The sequence below is a fragment of the Barbus barbus genome (assembly GCF_936440315.1).
Source record: "Barbus barbus genome assembly, chromosome: 39".
NCBI lineage: Eukaryota > Metazoa > Chordata > Actinopteri > Cypriniformes > Cyprinidae > Barbus > Barbus barbus.
The window spans coordinates 15,505,767-15,521,430 of record NC_136717.1 but is presented as its reverse complement, the minus strand read 5'-3'; the positions used below and the strand labels follow the sequence as shown (position 1 = coordinate 15,521,430).

General features: G+C 40.0%; 1 protein-coding gene across 1 annotated transcript in view; it reads right to left on the bottom strand.

Moving 5' to 3' along the window:
- Positions 1-5,394: 5,394 nt before the first annotated feature.
- Positions 5,395-15,664, bottom strand: part of sox5 (SRY-box transcription factor 5) — a 78,916-nt gene continuing 68,646 nt past the window's right edge. The window contains exons 11-15 of the mRNA XM_079399601.1: positions 14,935-15,107; positions 12,264-12,366; positions 11,515-11,688; positions 10,079-10,295; positions 5,395-9,662 (exon numbers count right to left, since the gene is read on the bottom strand). Coding sequence (XP_079255727.1) covers positions 9,368-9,662; positions 10,079-10,295; positions 11,515-11,688; positions 12,264-12,366; positions 14,935-15,107 — 962 coding nt within the window. The 3' untranslated portion in view covers positions 5,395-9,367. The remainder of the gene's footprint in view (positions 9,663-10,078; positions 10,296-11,514; positions 11,689-12,263; positions 12,367-14,934; positions 15,108-15,664) is intronic.

Below are 15,664 nucleotides of genomic sequence, written 5' to 3'. Positions count from 1 at the left end.
GCTTGTTGCCATCCATTGTCAATCGCGCTCATTCCTGTAGCGTGTCCTCAATATGGCAACCCGCAAGAGTGTTGAGTCTGAGGAGGATGGTGTGGGAGAAACAATGCTCTCCAACATTTAGAATTTGGACTGCAGATCCCATTTTAACCACTAGCTGTCAAATATTACATATTGCACCTTTTAGCACAGCCAAGCACATGAGTGATTTTCTTTGTCTTTTGTTTGACTGACATTATTTGACATAAACAGCAGAAAGTATATTAGACAGATGTAACTTTAAGACCTAACGTACAGATCCAGTATATTGATACACATCATATTTTTTCCCCTTAAATGTTTAAATTCACTTAAGACCTGTGAATACCCTCCAAGATGGGCATTTTTAAATTTTTTTCAAAAAGCTGTAAAAATGTACTCGTTTTAGTACTCTCACGCTGTTGCTAACAGGAGACTTTCAATATTTGTGCATATGGTTTGGGTGTATGTGTTGTTGCAGAAAACCATATTGACAGTTCGTAAGGGAGTACCGATCTGAGTTCCCCTTAGCATCTTATTGCGCTTGAATTGTTAAAATTGTTTGAATGTTTAAACACAACTTAATATGTATAATGTGTTATACGCTGTGCTATTACAGACTATGGACGTGTCAACTCAGACGGAGACTATCTGAAATAAGACCTGAGATAAGAACTGTCAAATGCACAAGAGAATGCAAGGCAGGCAGACGTTTCTCAAAGACAAAATAATATGATTTCATATGAATGAACATTGATGGGGGGTGGAGTAGGCCAGCTGTTGATGAAGTCATTGAATGAGAACAAACGTAATGTGTCATCTGTAAGGGGAAATATGTCAGAGCTGATTGGACAGCAGCCTTAGGCTGTGCTGTTCCTCTCAATGCCATGCCTGTCTCTCACCTACTGCTAAACTGAAGCTAAACAGCGGAATAAACCATCTACAACTGTGTTTGCAGGTCTAGCACATTCCCAGACCACACACACTGAATTCACTTTGAAGGGCCACAAGATGCGAAACATTGTCATACATTGTTCATAGAAAGATGCATTCTGTATTTTTTAAATTATTGTTAAAATTTATTTACACTTATAAAAATTAAATGAAAAAAAAAATCTGCCATATCTGTAGCCCAATTAAAGCCCCGTAGGTCATGTTCACCTAAAAAAAAAATCATGATTTATAGAAAAAAACAAAAAAACAACTGAAACTTTTTTTTTTCTTGTGTTCTGCAGAAAAAGAAAGCCAAAACCATCCAGGTCTGGAATGACATGAGGGAGAGTAAGTGATGAGAGAATTTTCAGTGAACTGTCACCTGAAACACTTTTGCTCACAGAATAAATGAATCGATGCTTACTGTGAATAGACCATTTCTACAATGGCATTATTAACTGAAAGCTATTACTTTTACATGTTGCTTCGTCCTTGTGTCAGAAAAGACGGCTCTTTTAAAGGTGAAACTAAAAAGGGTAGCTCACATTGAGTTTAAAATCTGATCGTTTATTTGAGATTAAAAACTTGAGAAGATGACGTCCTCCGGTTTGACAGTCTAAAAAAAAATTAAAGAGCACTTTGCTGAAGCTTTTATAATAATGCATTATTATTAATAGAGAAATTGTGCAATATTTGTACTTGTAAAAATGTATGTATAGCCAATAAAATGATCCAGTGAAAGAATAGGGAGCAGAGCAGAATCTAAATTACACACTCTTATACCTTGGTTACGTTCAAAAGGTCAGTAAGAATTTTAAAAAAGAAATCAATACTTTTATTCAGAAAGATGCATTCAGTTGATCAAAAGTGAAAGTAAAGACATTTATAATGTAGCAAAAAAGGCTTTTTCATGACTATTCTAAACTTATTATTCATCAAATAATCCTGAAAAAAAACGAATAATGTATCCCGAAAATATAATGCATTAGAACTCGCAGTTGTGATTTAGTTTATTTGTTTAGGTTTTTGTCATATTTCAGTGGATGTACGAAGTTGTAAGTGTTGGGAGGTTGGTGATTTTGTTTGGTTTGGTTTATATTTAGTGCTTAACCTGTTGTCTGACATCTGCTCTGGTTGCAACCGTATGTGTTTGGCCCCTGTGATGTTGAATGGCATGCGTGTCAACGTTTTGCCTTTGTAGTGGAAGTGGCTTCGGTCGCGCTAAGGTGTTGTGTGCGTACACATTTGTCTTTCATTGGTAATGTGTGTGATGATTGCGTGTGTGTTGGAGTTCTGAGTACTCTCTAATCCCCCCCTCTTCATGAATACATTAGCGGAGTGTCTTAAACTCAGCTTAGCTGGCGGCTCTGGAGGCACATCACATCCTATTACCTACTTTAAATCATTAATGTGACATCGTTTTCACTCAATCTCCAAACACCCACGCTTCAAATCTGCACATTTCACTGAGCTGTCTCAGAAGCTCTCTGGAACTCACACACATACAGACATATGCATCACGCGCACAGACATGGTAACTGTAAAAATACATAAGCTAGCATGAGCTTACAAACATGTAAAAACAGTAAATACACACTCTGAATTATGCTAATTGCTTCACTCCGATGATGCTGTTGCCTCATGAAAACATCTTGCCCCCCTTTTTTCCGTTCGGCACTCAGCAGAGATCAAAACAGACAGACAGCAAGAAAGATAACTTGAAGAATCAGATGTTTCTTTTCTGTACTTAGCCTCACACCGAGCAGAAATGCACACACACACACACACACTCTTACAAAACACTCTATTCAGTATTAGCTACAGGCAAAAAATCAAATATTTACAGTGCCCTGAGCTACTACTTCACTTACGGACTTAAAGACTCAATTTTCCAGCCCACTTTCCACTGCGTTTAAACGAAAATGAGGAGTACTTAACTCCCTCTTAGACAAACGCTCAAGACAGCAGCACAGACCCACCGGAAAGGAAACATTACAGGGCCAGAAAAGACAAGAGCACTGAACCCAACAGCTTTTACAAAAGCATTGACATTAACACAACTATCATATTTCATTACATAAAGCTTGGGATTTTCAAAAGATAACCTTACCTTCATCCATTGTCCTTCTGTTGTGGTTAATTAGACCAACTGTTTGGATGTGGTCCATTGTGCTCTGACCTTCTGATTGGTGGAAAAATTGGGTGCTCATGCTACGGAGTTAGGTGTGTCTTTTTAATAAGCAGCCTTGGTTTTGGGAGTATTTTATTTATTTTCTCCAGAGGCATTTCAGACATTTCAGACAAGAGTTGCAAGCCTTGAAACGAAGTCAAACACACAACATTATAAGCCTTTTTTTGAAACATTAAAAACTATTTGACAAAAAGACAAAAGTACACGACTGTGTCCTTTTCATAATGACCTATATAAACAACATAAAAAAACATAAAAATGTGAAGTTTAATATAAAAATGAAATTTTATTGGACAATATTCAAGTAAATATAATGGAGACTTGATCATGCCATTCGCATTTCTTACTACCATTTCCACATTAAAGGTGGGGTATGTAATTTTTCAAAAACGTTTTAGAAAACTGAGTCAGGGCCGAGAACAAAAACAAACTTGTAGCCAATCAGCAGTAAGGGGCATGTCTCCTCATGATGTGGAGGAGAGAGCGTTCAGTGAACAGCCGAGCTGAGCGACAGAAAGATAGAGATGGTGGATTAAAAACAAAAGAGGAAAACGTCTGCGGAACGATAAGGCAAGAAGTAGGCAATATCGGATCAACTTTCCAGCGCTGGAGGGAACTCAAGGAGCGGAAGGCCTGCTAAAGTCTGCCTACACAGGATGCGAGTATTTCAGGCGAGAATGAAGTTGTTTAAAACTCAAATCTACGGTTTATTTATAAAAACAGCGCCTATTTGAAAATGTGCTTCGCCGATTTCGGAGAAGTGAGCTCCACGCGATCACCGGGCGCTCAGTGCTCATGTATCCCGAAGAGAGGAGCATAACCTCGGCTAGTCCTTCTGACATTTGCTGCTGGCTCTGATGTCTCTGTAGTGGTTATTCATAAGATATAATTAGTTTTGGGTAAATCTAACAGGTAATCTTTGGTCTTCATTCTATTGTTCTATTAATAGGTTAAAATGAAAATGAAAACAGCAATGTTTGATATAATATTTTGTTTCATTGTAATGTATGTACATTCCCTGAACTACATTTCTGCGGCTATTAATATGTTTAAATGAAAACGAAAATAGGCAGTGCTGTTTGATATACTTTGTCTGTAAATACAGTGGGGAAGATTGCAGCAGCCAAGGCGAGCTGACTGACGTTATTAAGTATGAAATTACCGGACTACCGAGCGTAACTCGTGAAGTCCGAACTACCGAGGATGCAAATCCGAAATTTGCATACTTGGTATTGAGAAACGCGCGCAGACCTGACGTTACGTCACCAAACTATTTAGATGCAAATGCAGACAGCAACAGGTCTGGGGGAAAAAAAGTTCCTGGGACATATTGTTCCAGGTAATTTCGGTGGAAAAGCTCCTTATGTTTCACAGAACCAATCGTTGTCTGGGTTGCGTAGGCTACGTATATGTGGGGCAGATCTATCAAAATAGGGGCGAAACCCTTTTGGGGTATAGGGGCGTGTTTGTTGTGGTGACTTCAAATAAAAACATTGGCTTCCAGAAATCGCTTACCCTGCCTTTAACAGCAACTATTTTGTTAGACCCTGCCTAAGGATTGTGGGTAATGTAGTACTTCACTTTTTAATGAACAAACGCAGATACACTTGCTTAACCTTTGGTCTTCAAAATTTTTGCCAAAAATATGTATTTTTTAGAAAATGAATGCGATTTCACTACCATAATCCTGCTGTTACGCTCCTTTGAGGGCAGCACCAGAGCCTCGTTATTTTGACTGAAATCTAATCCAGACATACTCTGTGTGCACATAAAAGTGGTATTTTTATTTTATTTTTATGGGTTCTTTAATTGTATGATAACACTGGGCAATTTTTTTATTTGTGGCACAAATATTATTTGTAATTGAAATGTGTGGTTTAGAAAGTCTGGTATGAAAGTTAAAATATCTTGGACCACCTACTTGAGGGGGGAGCGATCGAGACAAACCTTTAAGATTTGTTAATAATACTGTGTAATTCATGAACATTCTTCTACAAATATTTGTAATGCCAGCAGGTGTCCTACTGTCTGGCGTGACGTACATAATTCTAGACACATACAATGACGTTCAGCACTGGGAATTCCCTTTGTTTGGCCTAAAAACGTTGTGATTGCTTCATGTCTTGGCACGTAAAAGTAGACAGATAGTATTTAGTGTGCAGTGTGGTGCTTTTTGGCAGTTCTGGACTGCTAGAGTTTAATTATGGAGTTGGTGAGTTGCAGTAGGGCAGAAAAAGGAGCCACAGACGCACAGTAGAGATACAGAACACGTTGCTGTTTTTATTTGAGCCTTGACTGGCAGTAATACTGAAAAACGTCAACTTAGAACAGATGGTGGTAACCCACGGCTTGCTTTTTTTGTTGTTTTTTTTCCATAAGAGTACAGTAACTTTTGCTTTTATTGTGGCATGAATAACATCAATAAAAGAGAGAAAGAAATATACAACTTATATTACACAGTGTTATGAACAAAATATAAATCTATAACTCTATGCTATATTTACATAATTATCTTTCTCGATTTTCAAGTTGAGATGGTAAGATAAGTTTCTAAGTACTTTTAGTTTGATGTCATTTAATGTTGTTTTGAGCTCCACACATGACTTTGATTGTCTTATCAATTATTGTTCATAATACAGGCCATCATTATCAGAGTATGAGTTTTAAAGACCATGAGGTTACCATGCTGACAGATAATTAGTTGACAGAACGTGACCTTGTATGTTAAACCAGCCAGCATACGTGTCCCTATCGATTGATATGATTGTGGGAATTACTAAAAGTGAAAGCATGGTCACATCAGATGGTGGCTATTCTGTGATTGTGACTTTCGTTATCTGACAAGGTGTGATTGTGATGCCACTACTGTGAGATTGATTGACAGAGGGAGACCGTGTGTGGAGCTAAAACAATTTTGGAGATAAAAAACATCTAATATGGCCATTCAGTGGAGCTTCACTGGAATCAGACAGTTTGATCAATTCATGTATTCTAAATAAAAGGGATAGTTTACCTGCCACCATCTTTCAAAACCCGTTTCACTTTTAATCCTCTGTGAAGCACAAAAGATGTTTAACAGAATGTCCAAGCTGCTGTTTTGCACATAATGAAAGTGAAAGGTGAACGTAGTGCTCAAGCAAGATTTTCAGGGAATAATGACTTACATTTCAGTCTGTTTCTCTCACAAAGCTGTCATATGGCGTCAAAGGACACATTTTTTCTTTTCAGAACCCCTAGTCCCCATATACTCTTATTGCATGGAAGAGAGCAGCTTGGACCATCTGCTAAATGTCTCCATTGCTGTTCTACAGAAGAAAGTAAGTCATATAGGCTTTGTCAATTTCATTTTTTGGGTGAACTATCCTTTTAAGGTTTAGGTGGTGTGTACTGTAACTGTACTCTAATTTGACAAAAAAGGTAAACAAATGAATTTGTCTAAACCAGTGATGTTCCAATGAAACATAAGAGAGAGGATGACAAATATCAGTAAACAAGATCCACACTCTTTCTGTTCAATAACAATTGGGGTATGATATAGCTGTTTTCTTTATCTTCAGTAAAAGAAAAAGAGAATTAACAGATAGGAAACTTCACATTATACATAAACCATTACAAATAAAAATATCATGTTCTTCTTATGTTTGTCTCCGAGTGTCCAGAGTCCTAGTGCTTTAAGAAATGTGTTTGGAGTTCATGAACGATGCACGGAGGAGAAAAAGAAAATGAAAAAAAGAGAAATGTCTCTTTTCCTTCATATCAGCAGTTCACCGTGACCACTTTCTCAGAGATATATCAGCATCAGAACAGGATTAATTCAACAAAAAAACAAGAACAAATAAAATAAAAAAGGAGAACAAAAAACAGAATATCGAACATAATAATTAGATCTAAATATCTACCCAGCTAAATATAATGCTTTATCAAGCGCAGTTTCCATACGATCATAAAAAAAATCCAACTGGAGGAAAATAATAAATTATACTGTACATAACTTACTAAACTTAGGAAATGCTGCCTATTCTTATAATTATTGTTAATAATATTATTACACTAGAGGCAGTTTTAATGAAAATAAAATACAGTATTTGCAAATACAAACTAAAACATTAACATGCAGAGTCTGAAACGGCTCCTCCCAACCTCGACAGCAGAGTGACGTTGACATGGAGGCAAAACACAAATACAAACAACAGACGGGACTGGACCTCATCGAACCGAATAAACTAGACAAAGACGAACACGCAGAATGCGATTGGTCATCATTTTGCTAGCGCTACAGGCATCAGAGTACCTTTAACATTTATCATCAGAAAAAATCTCAAGTAGGCCAGAAAATTTGAATATGTTTTTTAGTTATACGTGTGCATTCTAAATATATAATTTGATATGTGTTGTGAGTGGACGGCCTTTGGGTAGATGTAAAGGGGGAAAAAACACAGATATTAATGGCTGGAGTATGGCTGCTGTTCACCTAAGAGCTTGTGTGTCTCTCTCATCCAGCTGCCCGCTTATGCCCACACCAGGCCAGAGAGAGGCTGGCAAAGTAGTTACATTTAGGGCAGCCGTCAATCAAACGCCATCGACGTGCCAACAGCAGCCACACCGGTGCAGTAAGATGGAGTGGGTCAGTCAGAGCCACACAGAGAACGGATGACTGATGGCACGGCTCGGAGACTCCTCTGCACTGATAAACTGAGTGATAGATGGAAAAGTGTGGGAAATAAAGAGGAGAGAGAGACAGAACACAAACCCCTGCGGAGGAGTAGAGATGTGAGATATATTAAGGGGCGCTGATTGAAACGCACACTCGTGCTTGTCTTGTATGGAGATCCCTGGTTTCTCTCAGAGCTGTCTTTTCAAAACAGAGTGCTGAGCACCGGGGCTTGTGGGAACTCTATTCTCCTCCTTCAATACGCCATTCAAGCACAGACTCTCCTCTAGAGAGCTTTTCTCTCCGCGTCTCCTCTTTTCCTATCAGAATGAGGTGCAATGTTCCCTGCACCCAGCAATGACAGAAACAGGCTGTTCAGGGAGACAATGAGAGTGACTGGAAAAAATTAAAGGAAGAATGAAAAAAAAAAAAAAAAAACATAAAAAGAATGATAAATTCAGCGTTATTATAAAACGTTTGGCTTCCTTCCGCACAGATCTGGCTGCTAGCATGAATCGTATGTATTGAATATTAATGTTTTTTCCTTTTGTAAATGTTCACATGACCAGCACATCAACCGTCTATATGTAATAAAAATTAACTTAAAACCTAGCAAAATGCGCATTCATCCACACACACACACACAAACATAAAGAAATGTGCACGCGCACAATAATTCTGCTCGAGGCTTCACTCTCCACGATAACCATCGCCATGTCAGATGTTCACCAAACACAAAGTTTGTGCTATCTCGTAAAGTTTGTCTCCACACCTGAGAGAGACGTCAACATCCAAAGCTCCCACAGAAGAGGAGGAGAAAGAAACAGTAAAAGCGTGTCAAGAGGAAAAGATACGAGGAAGAAGGGATTGTCTGTCATCCAGCGATGTCCGAACTCCTGAGTGAAGGGACGCGAATCCTCCCTTCCATCCTTTCGTCCAACAGAAAAGACATCTTTGAGTGAGAGGACATGGGCGTGTGAGGATGATAGAAAGAGATTCAGCTAATAACACGCCGAAAAAAAAAAAAAGGAAATGTTTGTCATTTTACTCCTGTCAGGTGCTTTACGGTGAAGAGGAAAATAAATGTCTTTTTTCTCTATTAAAACTGTAGCACAAAAACAACAAAATCACATTCACAAGCCACTTGTTGGCACTGTGTACCTGAGTGAGAATATTATAGAACCAAGAAAAAAAGCTGTTTAAAAGTGTCTCTTTAGAAACAAACAGGTCCACCGTTTTAAAGTGTCTATGACGGGTCGACTGACAGGTCCTTAGTAATAAATGTCTCGATAACAAATCGCTTAAGGGTCATTTTTCCTATGTCGTCGCAGCTTACTCGTGATTCAATATGAACTTGCCGTGGAACGTTCGCTCAGCGGGAGTCAAGGCAAGTGTTATACTTCCTTTACAAGACCCTCCTTTCCATGTAACAGTCACTTTGATTGACAGGTCCTGTGCTTTGCTGTGGATATCGGGCTTGGCTCTGGAGGAGTCCTGATTGGACGGTGTATGTGGCGGAATGAAGTTTGCTTGCGTGAGATGCCAGGTGACTGGTGAGATGGCTGTGATTGGCAGGTTTACTGAGTGATGTGATTCTCGCTATCGCTGCCATAGTCCCCGTCATCATCTTCGTAGTCGAAGTCATCGTAGGCGTCACCGTTGCCATCGTCCATTCGGAGCTCCTCCTCCTTAACGCGAGGCTTCTCCCCCTTGTGTGTGAGGTAAGAGGGCAAGCTGGTGGGTGGGACTGGTTCGGGGCTACTAGACATGCTGGAGTGCTCAGAGGGCATCTGTGGAGAGGGCATTCCTGCCATAGAGAGCGCGCCTGGGTACACAACGCCCGCTGAGGACAAGGGCAACTGGGCCTGCTGCCTGTTGTACAACAAACACGCAATCTGTTAGCAGAGCCTGGGTGAAAACATTCATCAGATTGTTGTTTGCTAAAAGTATACACTATACAAGCAGGCAACTTGGGTTGCTAGTCAAATGATTGGTACTGTATATATTACTTGAATACTACTTTGTGTTAAGAAATTACTGAGTAGTGAAACTAGATATTTAACAAAAACAAAAAAAGTGAGGCGTGTTCTTGAATTTATCTATTGGGAATTAGATGAAAAAGAGAAAGGATGAAAAATTAGAGGGCTTGTTGATGTCACCCAAAGGCACAGCAAATTATTCCTAATTGATCTTTCACAGTAAGAAAAGGAATGTGTATTATGAAATTCAACAGGGTCAATTTGATGTTGACTTTACATTACTGGAAGGTGTTACATAATGAAACGTACCCTACGGTGAAGTACTGACGCATTTCCTGTCTGCGGTTGCGCATGATGGCCTTATATTCACCAATGCGCAATTTTTTTCCGTCCACTAGGCAGGTGCGTTTGGGCCGTGGTTTGTATTTGTAGTCTGGGTATTTTTCTAGGTGCTGCTTACTAAGACGGGCCTGTTCTTCATAGTAAGGCTGCTTTTCCAGGTTGGTCATTCCCTTCCAACGAGAACCTGCAAGAACAACAAGGTGTTAGAGCGAACAAACACACTTGTGATTCACAGAAAGACAGGCATAGCAGCTACAGCCATAAACATTTAGTAAAAATGCGGCAGATCAGGGCCAGATGAACTCAAACCCAGACTAATACAGGGCTCCTTTAAAACAGATTAGACGACTAATCATTCAGGCAACGCAGTGACTATTCGATTTTTAAAATATGCAATTTTGCACACTCTCAATGCTCAGTACGGCTTTTAACTGCCTATCGTTAGCCTCAGAACTGGCACTTTGCACTAAGAGAGGGTTTTTGTTTGGTCTAATGAGTACCTTTGAGTGGAGCTGATGTCAAACAGAGAAGAATAGAGTGTGCTCTCTGCCCTCCAAAACACGCACACACACACACTGGTGACGTGCGACATTATTCCAGGTGACAGCGGGTTCAGTGGGCCACTAACACACTCCATCTAATTATCAGAGCTCAACAGGCGTACCTGTGGCCTGTGTCTCTTATTTCTCATTAGCAGAGATGTGTGAACACATACACAACTGTCTACACACGCCACAGTCCCAGAAACTGTGTTCAGGGTGTTACGTGTGTGTATATGTGAGTCTGTGTTGAATTTACACAGTCCTACTGTATGTTTAATGGGAAAAAGCTGTCACCACTGGCCCTGACATGCACCCAGCACTGGAAAGGGGAAACTCCTTCTGTTAACAATTGAGAGAGCTGGGCCTTATTAAAACCAGATTTTCCAGCGTTATAAAACGCTTAGGAGCTCTTTAAAATGTCAAACACAATCCCAGAGGTCTGGAGAAAATGTCAGACAGACTGGAGAGCTGGTTTAATGCATAATGAATTATATCATCATTGTTGGAGTCGGCCCTCTAGAGCGATTCATTAGGCTGTGGTTACACAATGCAGTGCGGGAGAGGGCTGTGTGTGTGTGTGTGTTGGGGAGGAAGAACAGAGGGGATTCTCTGTGGCTGGCTGCATAGTTCTTCCCGAAGGAGACAGCCTTTAAGCCCTGCCCATATTTAATGTACCCACAAATCTCAACCAATTTGGGAATACAGTGTGTGGCGAATCAAAGCCGGATGGAATATAAATCGATCAAAATCCTTGAGTCAAAAACTGCACAGCTGGAAACAAGAGACGACGCTAGTAAACCTGAAGTGATTAGATAAGTGGATGGAGAGATTTACTAGCGCTGTCTCTGACTATTCTCTCACCGAGGATCTTGCTGATGTTTGAGTTATGCATGTCAGGGAAGGCCTGAAGGATCTTCCTCCTCTCGTCTTTAGCCCAGACCATAAAGGCATTCATGGGCCGCTTGATGTGCGGTTCGCTGCTGCCACGTCCTCGAGCCTCCCTGTAGATTCGTGAGTCTGACACACTCGGGCTTCCTGGAGAACGAAAGCAGGGAGTCACTGTTAGTGTGGGGATACACATTTGTACAGTTAAATAAGATGGAAATGTAGGGTTGGATGTAATTTTATCCACTGAAAATCCATTGGATCATGAAAAATGGAATGGAGCAAGATTAAAGTGAGTTGGCAGTTGAAATTGACGACAAGAATACAGTGAAGATTTTGGGGAAATGAATAGGGTCCATGGTCATTGCACGTTAACCTTAATGTATCTTTAAAGTCTTTAAAATATTTTCTTCCATATTATGACATAAATCTGAGTAAAACTAGCACAAATCAAAAAAGTAAAAAAATGTAAGATTGGTTATGGTGAGAGCTTGCAGTTAACTGTAAGAAAAGGGTTGGTGTTTATGGACATTAAATGATTGGAGAAGTATTTTTTAAGTTAAAGGTTACGAGGTCAAAAAAATAAATAATAAAACATGCATGGATGAGTTGTTCACAATAAGATCAATAAAAAAATTCTTTTGTGTGACATTAAAATGAACTTTTTGATTACACAAAATCAATTGAGAGATGAATTTATGATGGGCCGTAAAAGAGTATCTTACCATCTGAATCGCCACTGATGCCAAAGTCCATCATTGCGTGAGTGAACTTGCTCTCTTCAGACTGTTTTAACTGTTGGCTCAGGCTTTCAAGAACAGCTTTATCCTGTACACACACAACATACAACCAATTCAGTTAGATTCATAATCCACAAATCAACAGATTCATTAGCATAAGCACCAATGCACTGACAAATCAAGTGCATAGAAAAAGACTCGTAAGAAACTGAAAATGAATGAAAACGTGAGTTAATGTTTATCCATCAAAAACACGTAGCCTGGATGCCACCGGCAATCTATTTACACTTATTCTTTCCTTCTCTTACTCACTCGATCTCTGTCTCTCTCGCTTAGCCCTAAGGTCAATGCATTAGAGAGCGTGAGCGCTCCAGAGATGAGAGCGGGGCTGGACCGCACAGCCTCCTGGGTATTTATTACACCCAATAAAAAGAGATTTACTATGCATTTACATGGCTAATGTAGCTGGGCCGCATATTTCATCACAACACCCCCTGCTCTCTCTAAACATGCACACCCCCCGTCACCCCCCCGGAGCTGCATCTGGGGCTTAATTAGTCAATTAGACTCCATCCTGAATACACGCTACGTTTAAAAACACACTCGCAGACAGAGTCCTCACCATTAGAGAGTGACCCGGGCCTTCTGCGACTCTGTAATGAAATGCATTACACCATTTCGCAGCCATCGAGATTTAATTGTTCAGACTGAGTTAGTGAGTGGGGTTTAAATGAATGTGTAATGGAGAGAGAATCTCTCCCCGGAGAGACAAAGAGAGAGAGAAATGGAGAGATGATCAGGTTTGTTAATGTGACAACATGTAAACTTAGGCTTTATACAGTAGAATGTCTGTAATATCTGGCGAAAGCTATCAGTTAATACTCCTGTTCATCTCAATTGCAAGTATATTTACTACTTTTAAGAGCCCTCATAAAAACAGTCAAAACATTTACTTGCACAAATTATCAGCTAATTTGGAATAAGCATTAATGAAGAAAGATGCTTTTAAGCTGGTGTAGTTACAACATGTATCAGCAGAGGCTAACTGGGCCATGCTAACCAGATAAACCTTGTTTGGATTGACACTAAAACTCCTTCATCTCATAGACGATTGTCCTTGTTCATCTCCCACAATCCATTTAGCTTAGTGTGACACAAAAGGGTTTAGGAACAGGGCTCGGTTTGCCCGCACAATGTGTTCCTGGGGAACAAGTTCAAAGCGTGCAGCACACTCTCTCTCAAGAGAGTCGAGGTTAAAATGGAGAGAGACAGTAATTGACTAAAATAAGGAGATAATGGACTGAAGAGGAAAAACAAACATTAGATGGGTTGGCTGATGTGGACCTCAGTCACGTAGGAGGTAAAGTCAAGAAACAATACGAAAGCAAAAATATGAATGGGGAAAAAATAGTAAAAGAACAATTGTGCCACTGCAATCCAGACTCAAAAACTGAATGTTGAGGATTTTAGCTTTGAAGCAATCTATATGCTACAGTACTCCTAAAAGTTGAAAAGTACTCCTTTTTAACAGAAATGCACATTAAATTACTAGTCTTCTCTTGGACAAAAAATACACGTGACTCATCCTGCACTATTTTTCAGCATTCGGATGTGTGGCCTTAATCAAAAATAACCCCTTCAATTAATGATTGAATTAACAATCAAAAATAACACGTACTCTAAACGTGTGCAAAAGTGCAGCATGGAGGGCGGTGTGTGTAAGGGCATAAAGCTGTAGTCAGGGTAAAGTGCAGCTGATCTGTTGTAAATCATAATAAGGATAGAGTGCTTGGGAGATGTGGATTATTCCTAATGCACCTTCATTAACCTAGTAGCAATCAGCACAGCCACTAAGCCTGGTCGAGAGAAGAAAAAACCCCACTAACGTATGCGTGTGCTAAACTGAAGCAGAGATCAACGCACCCATAAGCATGCTTTTGTTAAGCATTTAACTACTGTGTATTTGCACATGTTGATATGAGTTTACACACAAAGGTTTATGAAATAAACCAAATCTCTGTGCAGCAGAGAAGATCAGGAAGCAAGGACACCTGTGTATATACAAGCGCCTTCCTCTGCTGATGTGCACAATCATGCCATTAGAGATGGACGAGGCAAAATTGTCCATAATTTAATGCTTGTTTACTGACACACTCTGCTTTTTTAAAGCATTTGTATGCAAATTCCTTGGAAAGCAAGTGTGTTTTATTATCTGTGGTCGAAGGCGTTTCCTGTGATGTGGCTCGTGGACCAGCTGACTCCCTGTGTGTTTAGCAAACAAGCGCAATTTAGCCGCACAGCCGAGGAGTCACTCCAATCACTTCACATTAGCGTCAGCTACGCCATTAGAATTAGAGTCCCGTTCACTGCGCCCTGCTTGCCCTCAGCCTGCCTCCCAGACATGACCATGGTGTACAACAAAAGAGCTTTCAGATCTTAGTCACCTCCACTGCTTCTCTTCACAAGAACAGCTTTGGGAAATTGCTTTCTTCAGAGATAAACACGTTCAGTTGTAATTATCGCTTCTGTTTATGTTGTTCCGGCTGTTTTAAACCTCACTTCACTGGTGATGAGCAGGATGGGATCTGCAAACCTTTTCCCTTCACAATTGAAAGAACGAGTGTGTAGGTAAATTCAAGACCAGAGTTTATCGAACCTTCTCTGAGCGACCATTGTTGAGGCTCAGGCTGTTGACTGCTGCTACTTTGGCGTCCAGAACCTGCTGTTCTCTCTTTAGCTGCTCCTTCATCTGTCGGGCCTCCTGGAAAGCTTTGGTCACTGCCTCATGGTCGTTCAGGTACCCGCCGGAGGTGATGGATGACAGCAGGTCTGAAAGCATGACAGGTATGAGTGAGATAGAGCACAAGCTTAAGACAAGAGACTGTAAGACAGCAGATAGGTGAAGCATATAAATGTGTCTTGATGTAAAGCAGTCATTTTCAAATGGTTCCTGCATTTACCAAATCACCAGTTTTCATTCCCTGTTAGCAATTTAGCATATTGTTGCAATGCATTTTGTGGTTGCCTTCTCAGTGAAGGAGACAGTATAATTATATATATGCCAACCTTGTGGGATAGCTTTTGCCTTAAAATGTTGCCTCTGTAGGCAGCTCACTAGGTTTTGGAACGAAGCAATACTTTCACACAAATAAAAGATAAGAGATCCAGTTGAAAACAGATGCTGACGCCTGATGAAAATCTCCCAAATCTGCATTTTTTACATTGAGAGATTTGCAAAAATGTGAAATTTGTTTTATATCCCACATATATAAATGCAGTCTCTCTCTCTTTCTGTTTGCCATTCTGTAAGCTTTTATTCAGACCAAAGCTCATGGAAATCTTAAAAGAAAAAAAGAGAGGAGATTACTTATATTAAAGCCATAAGC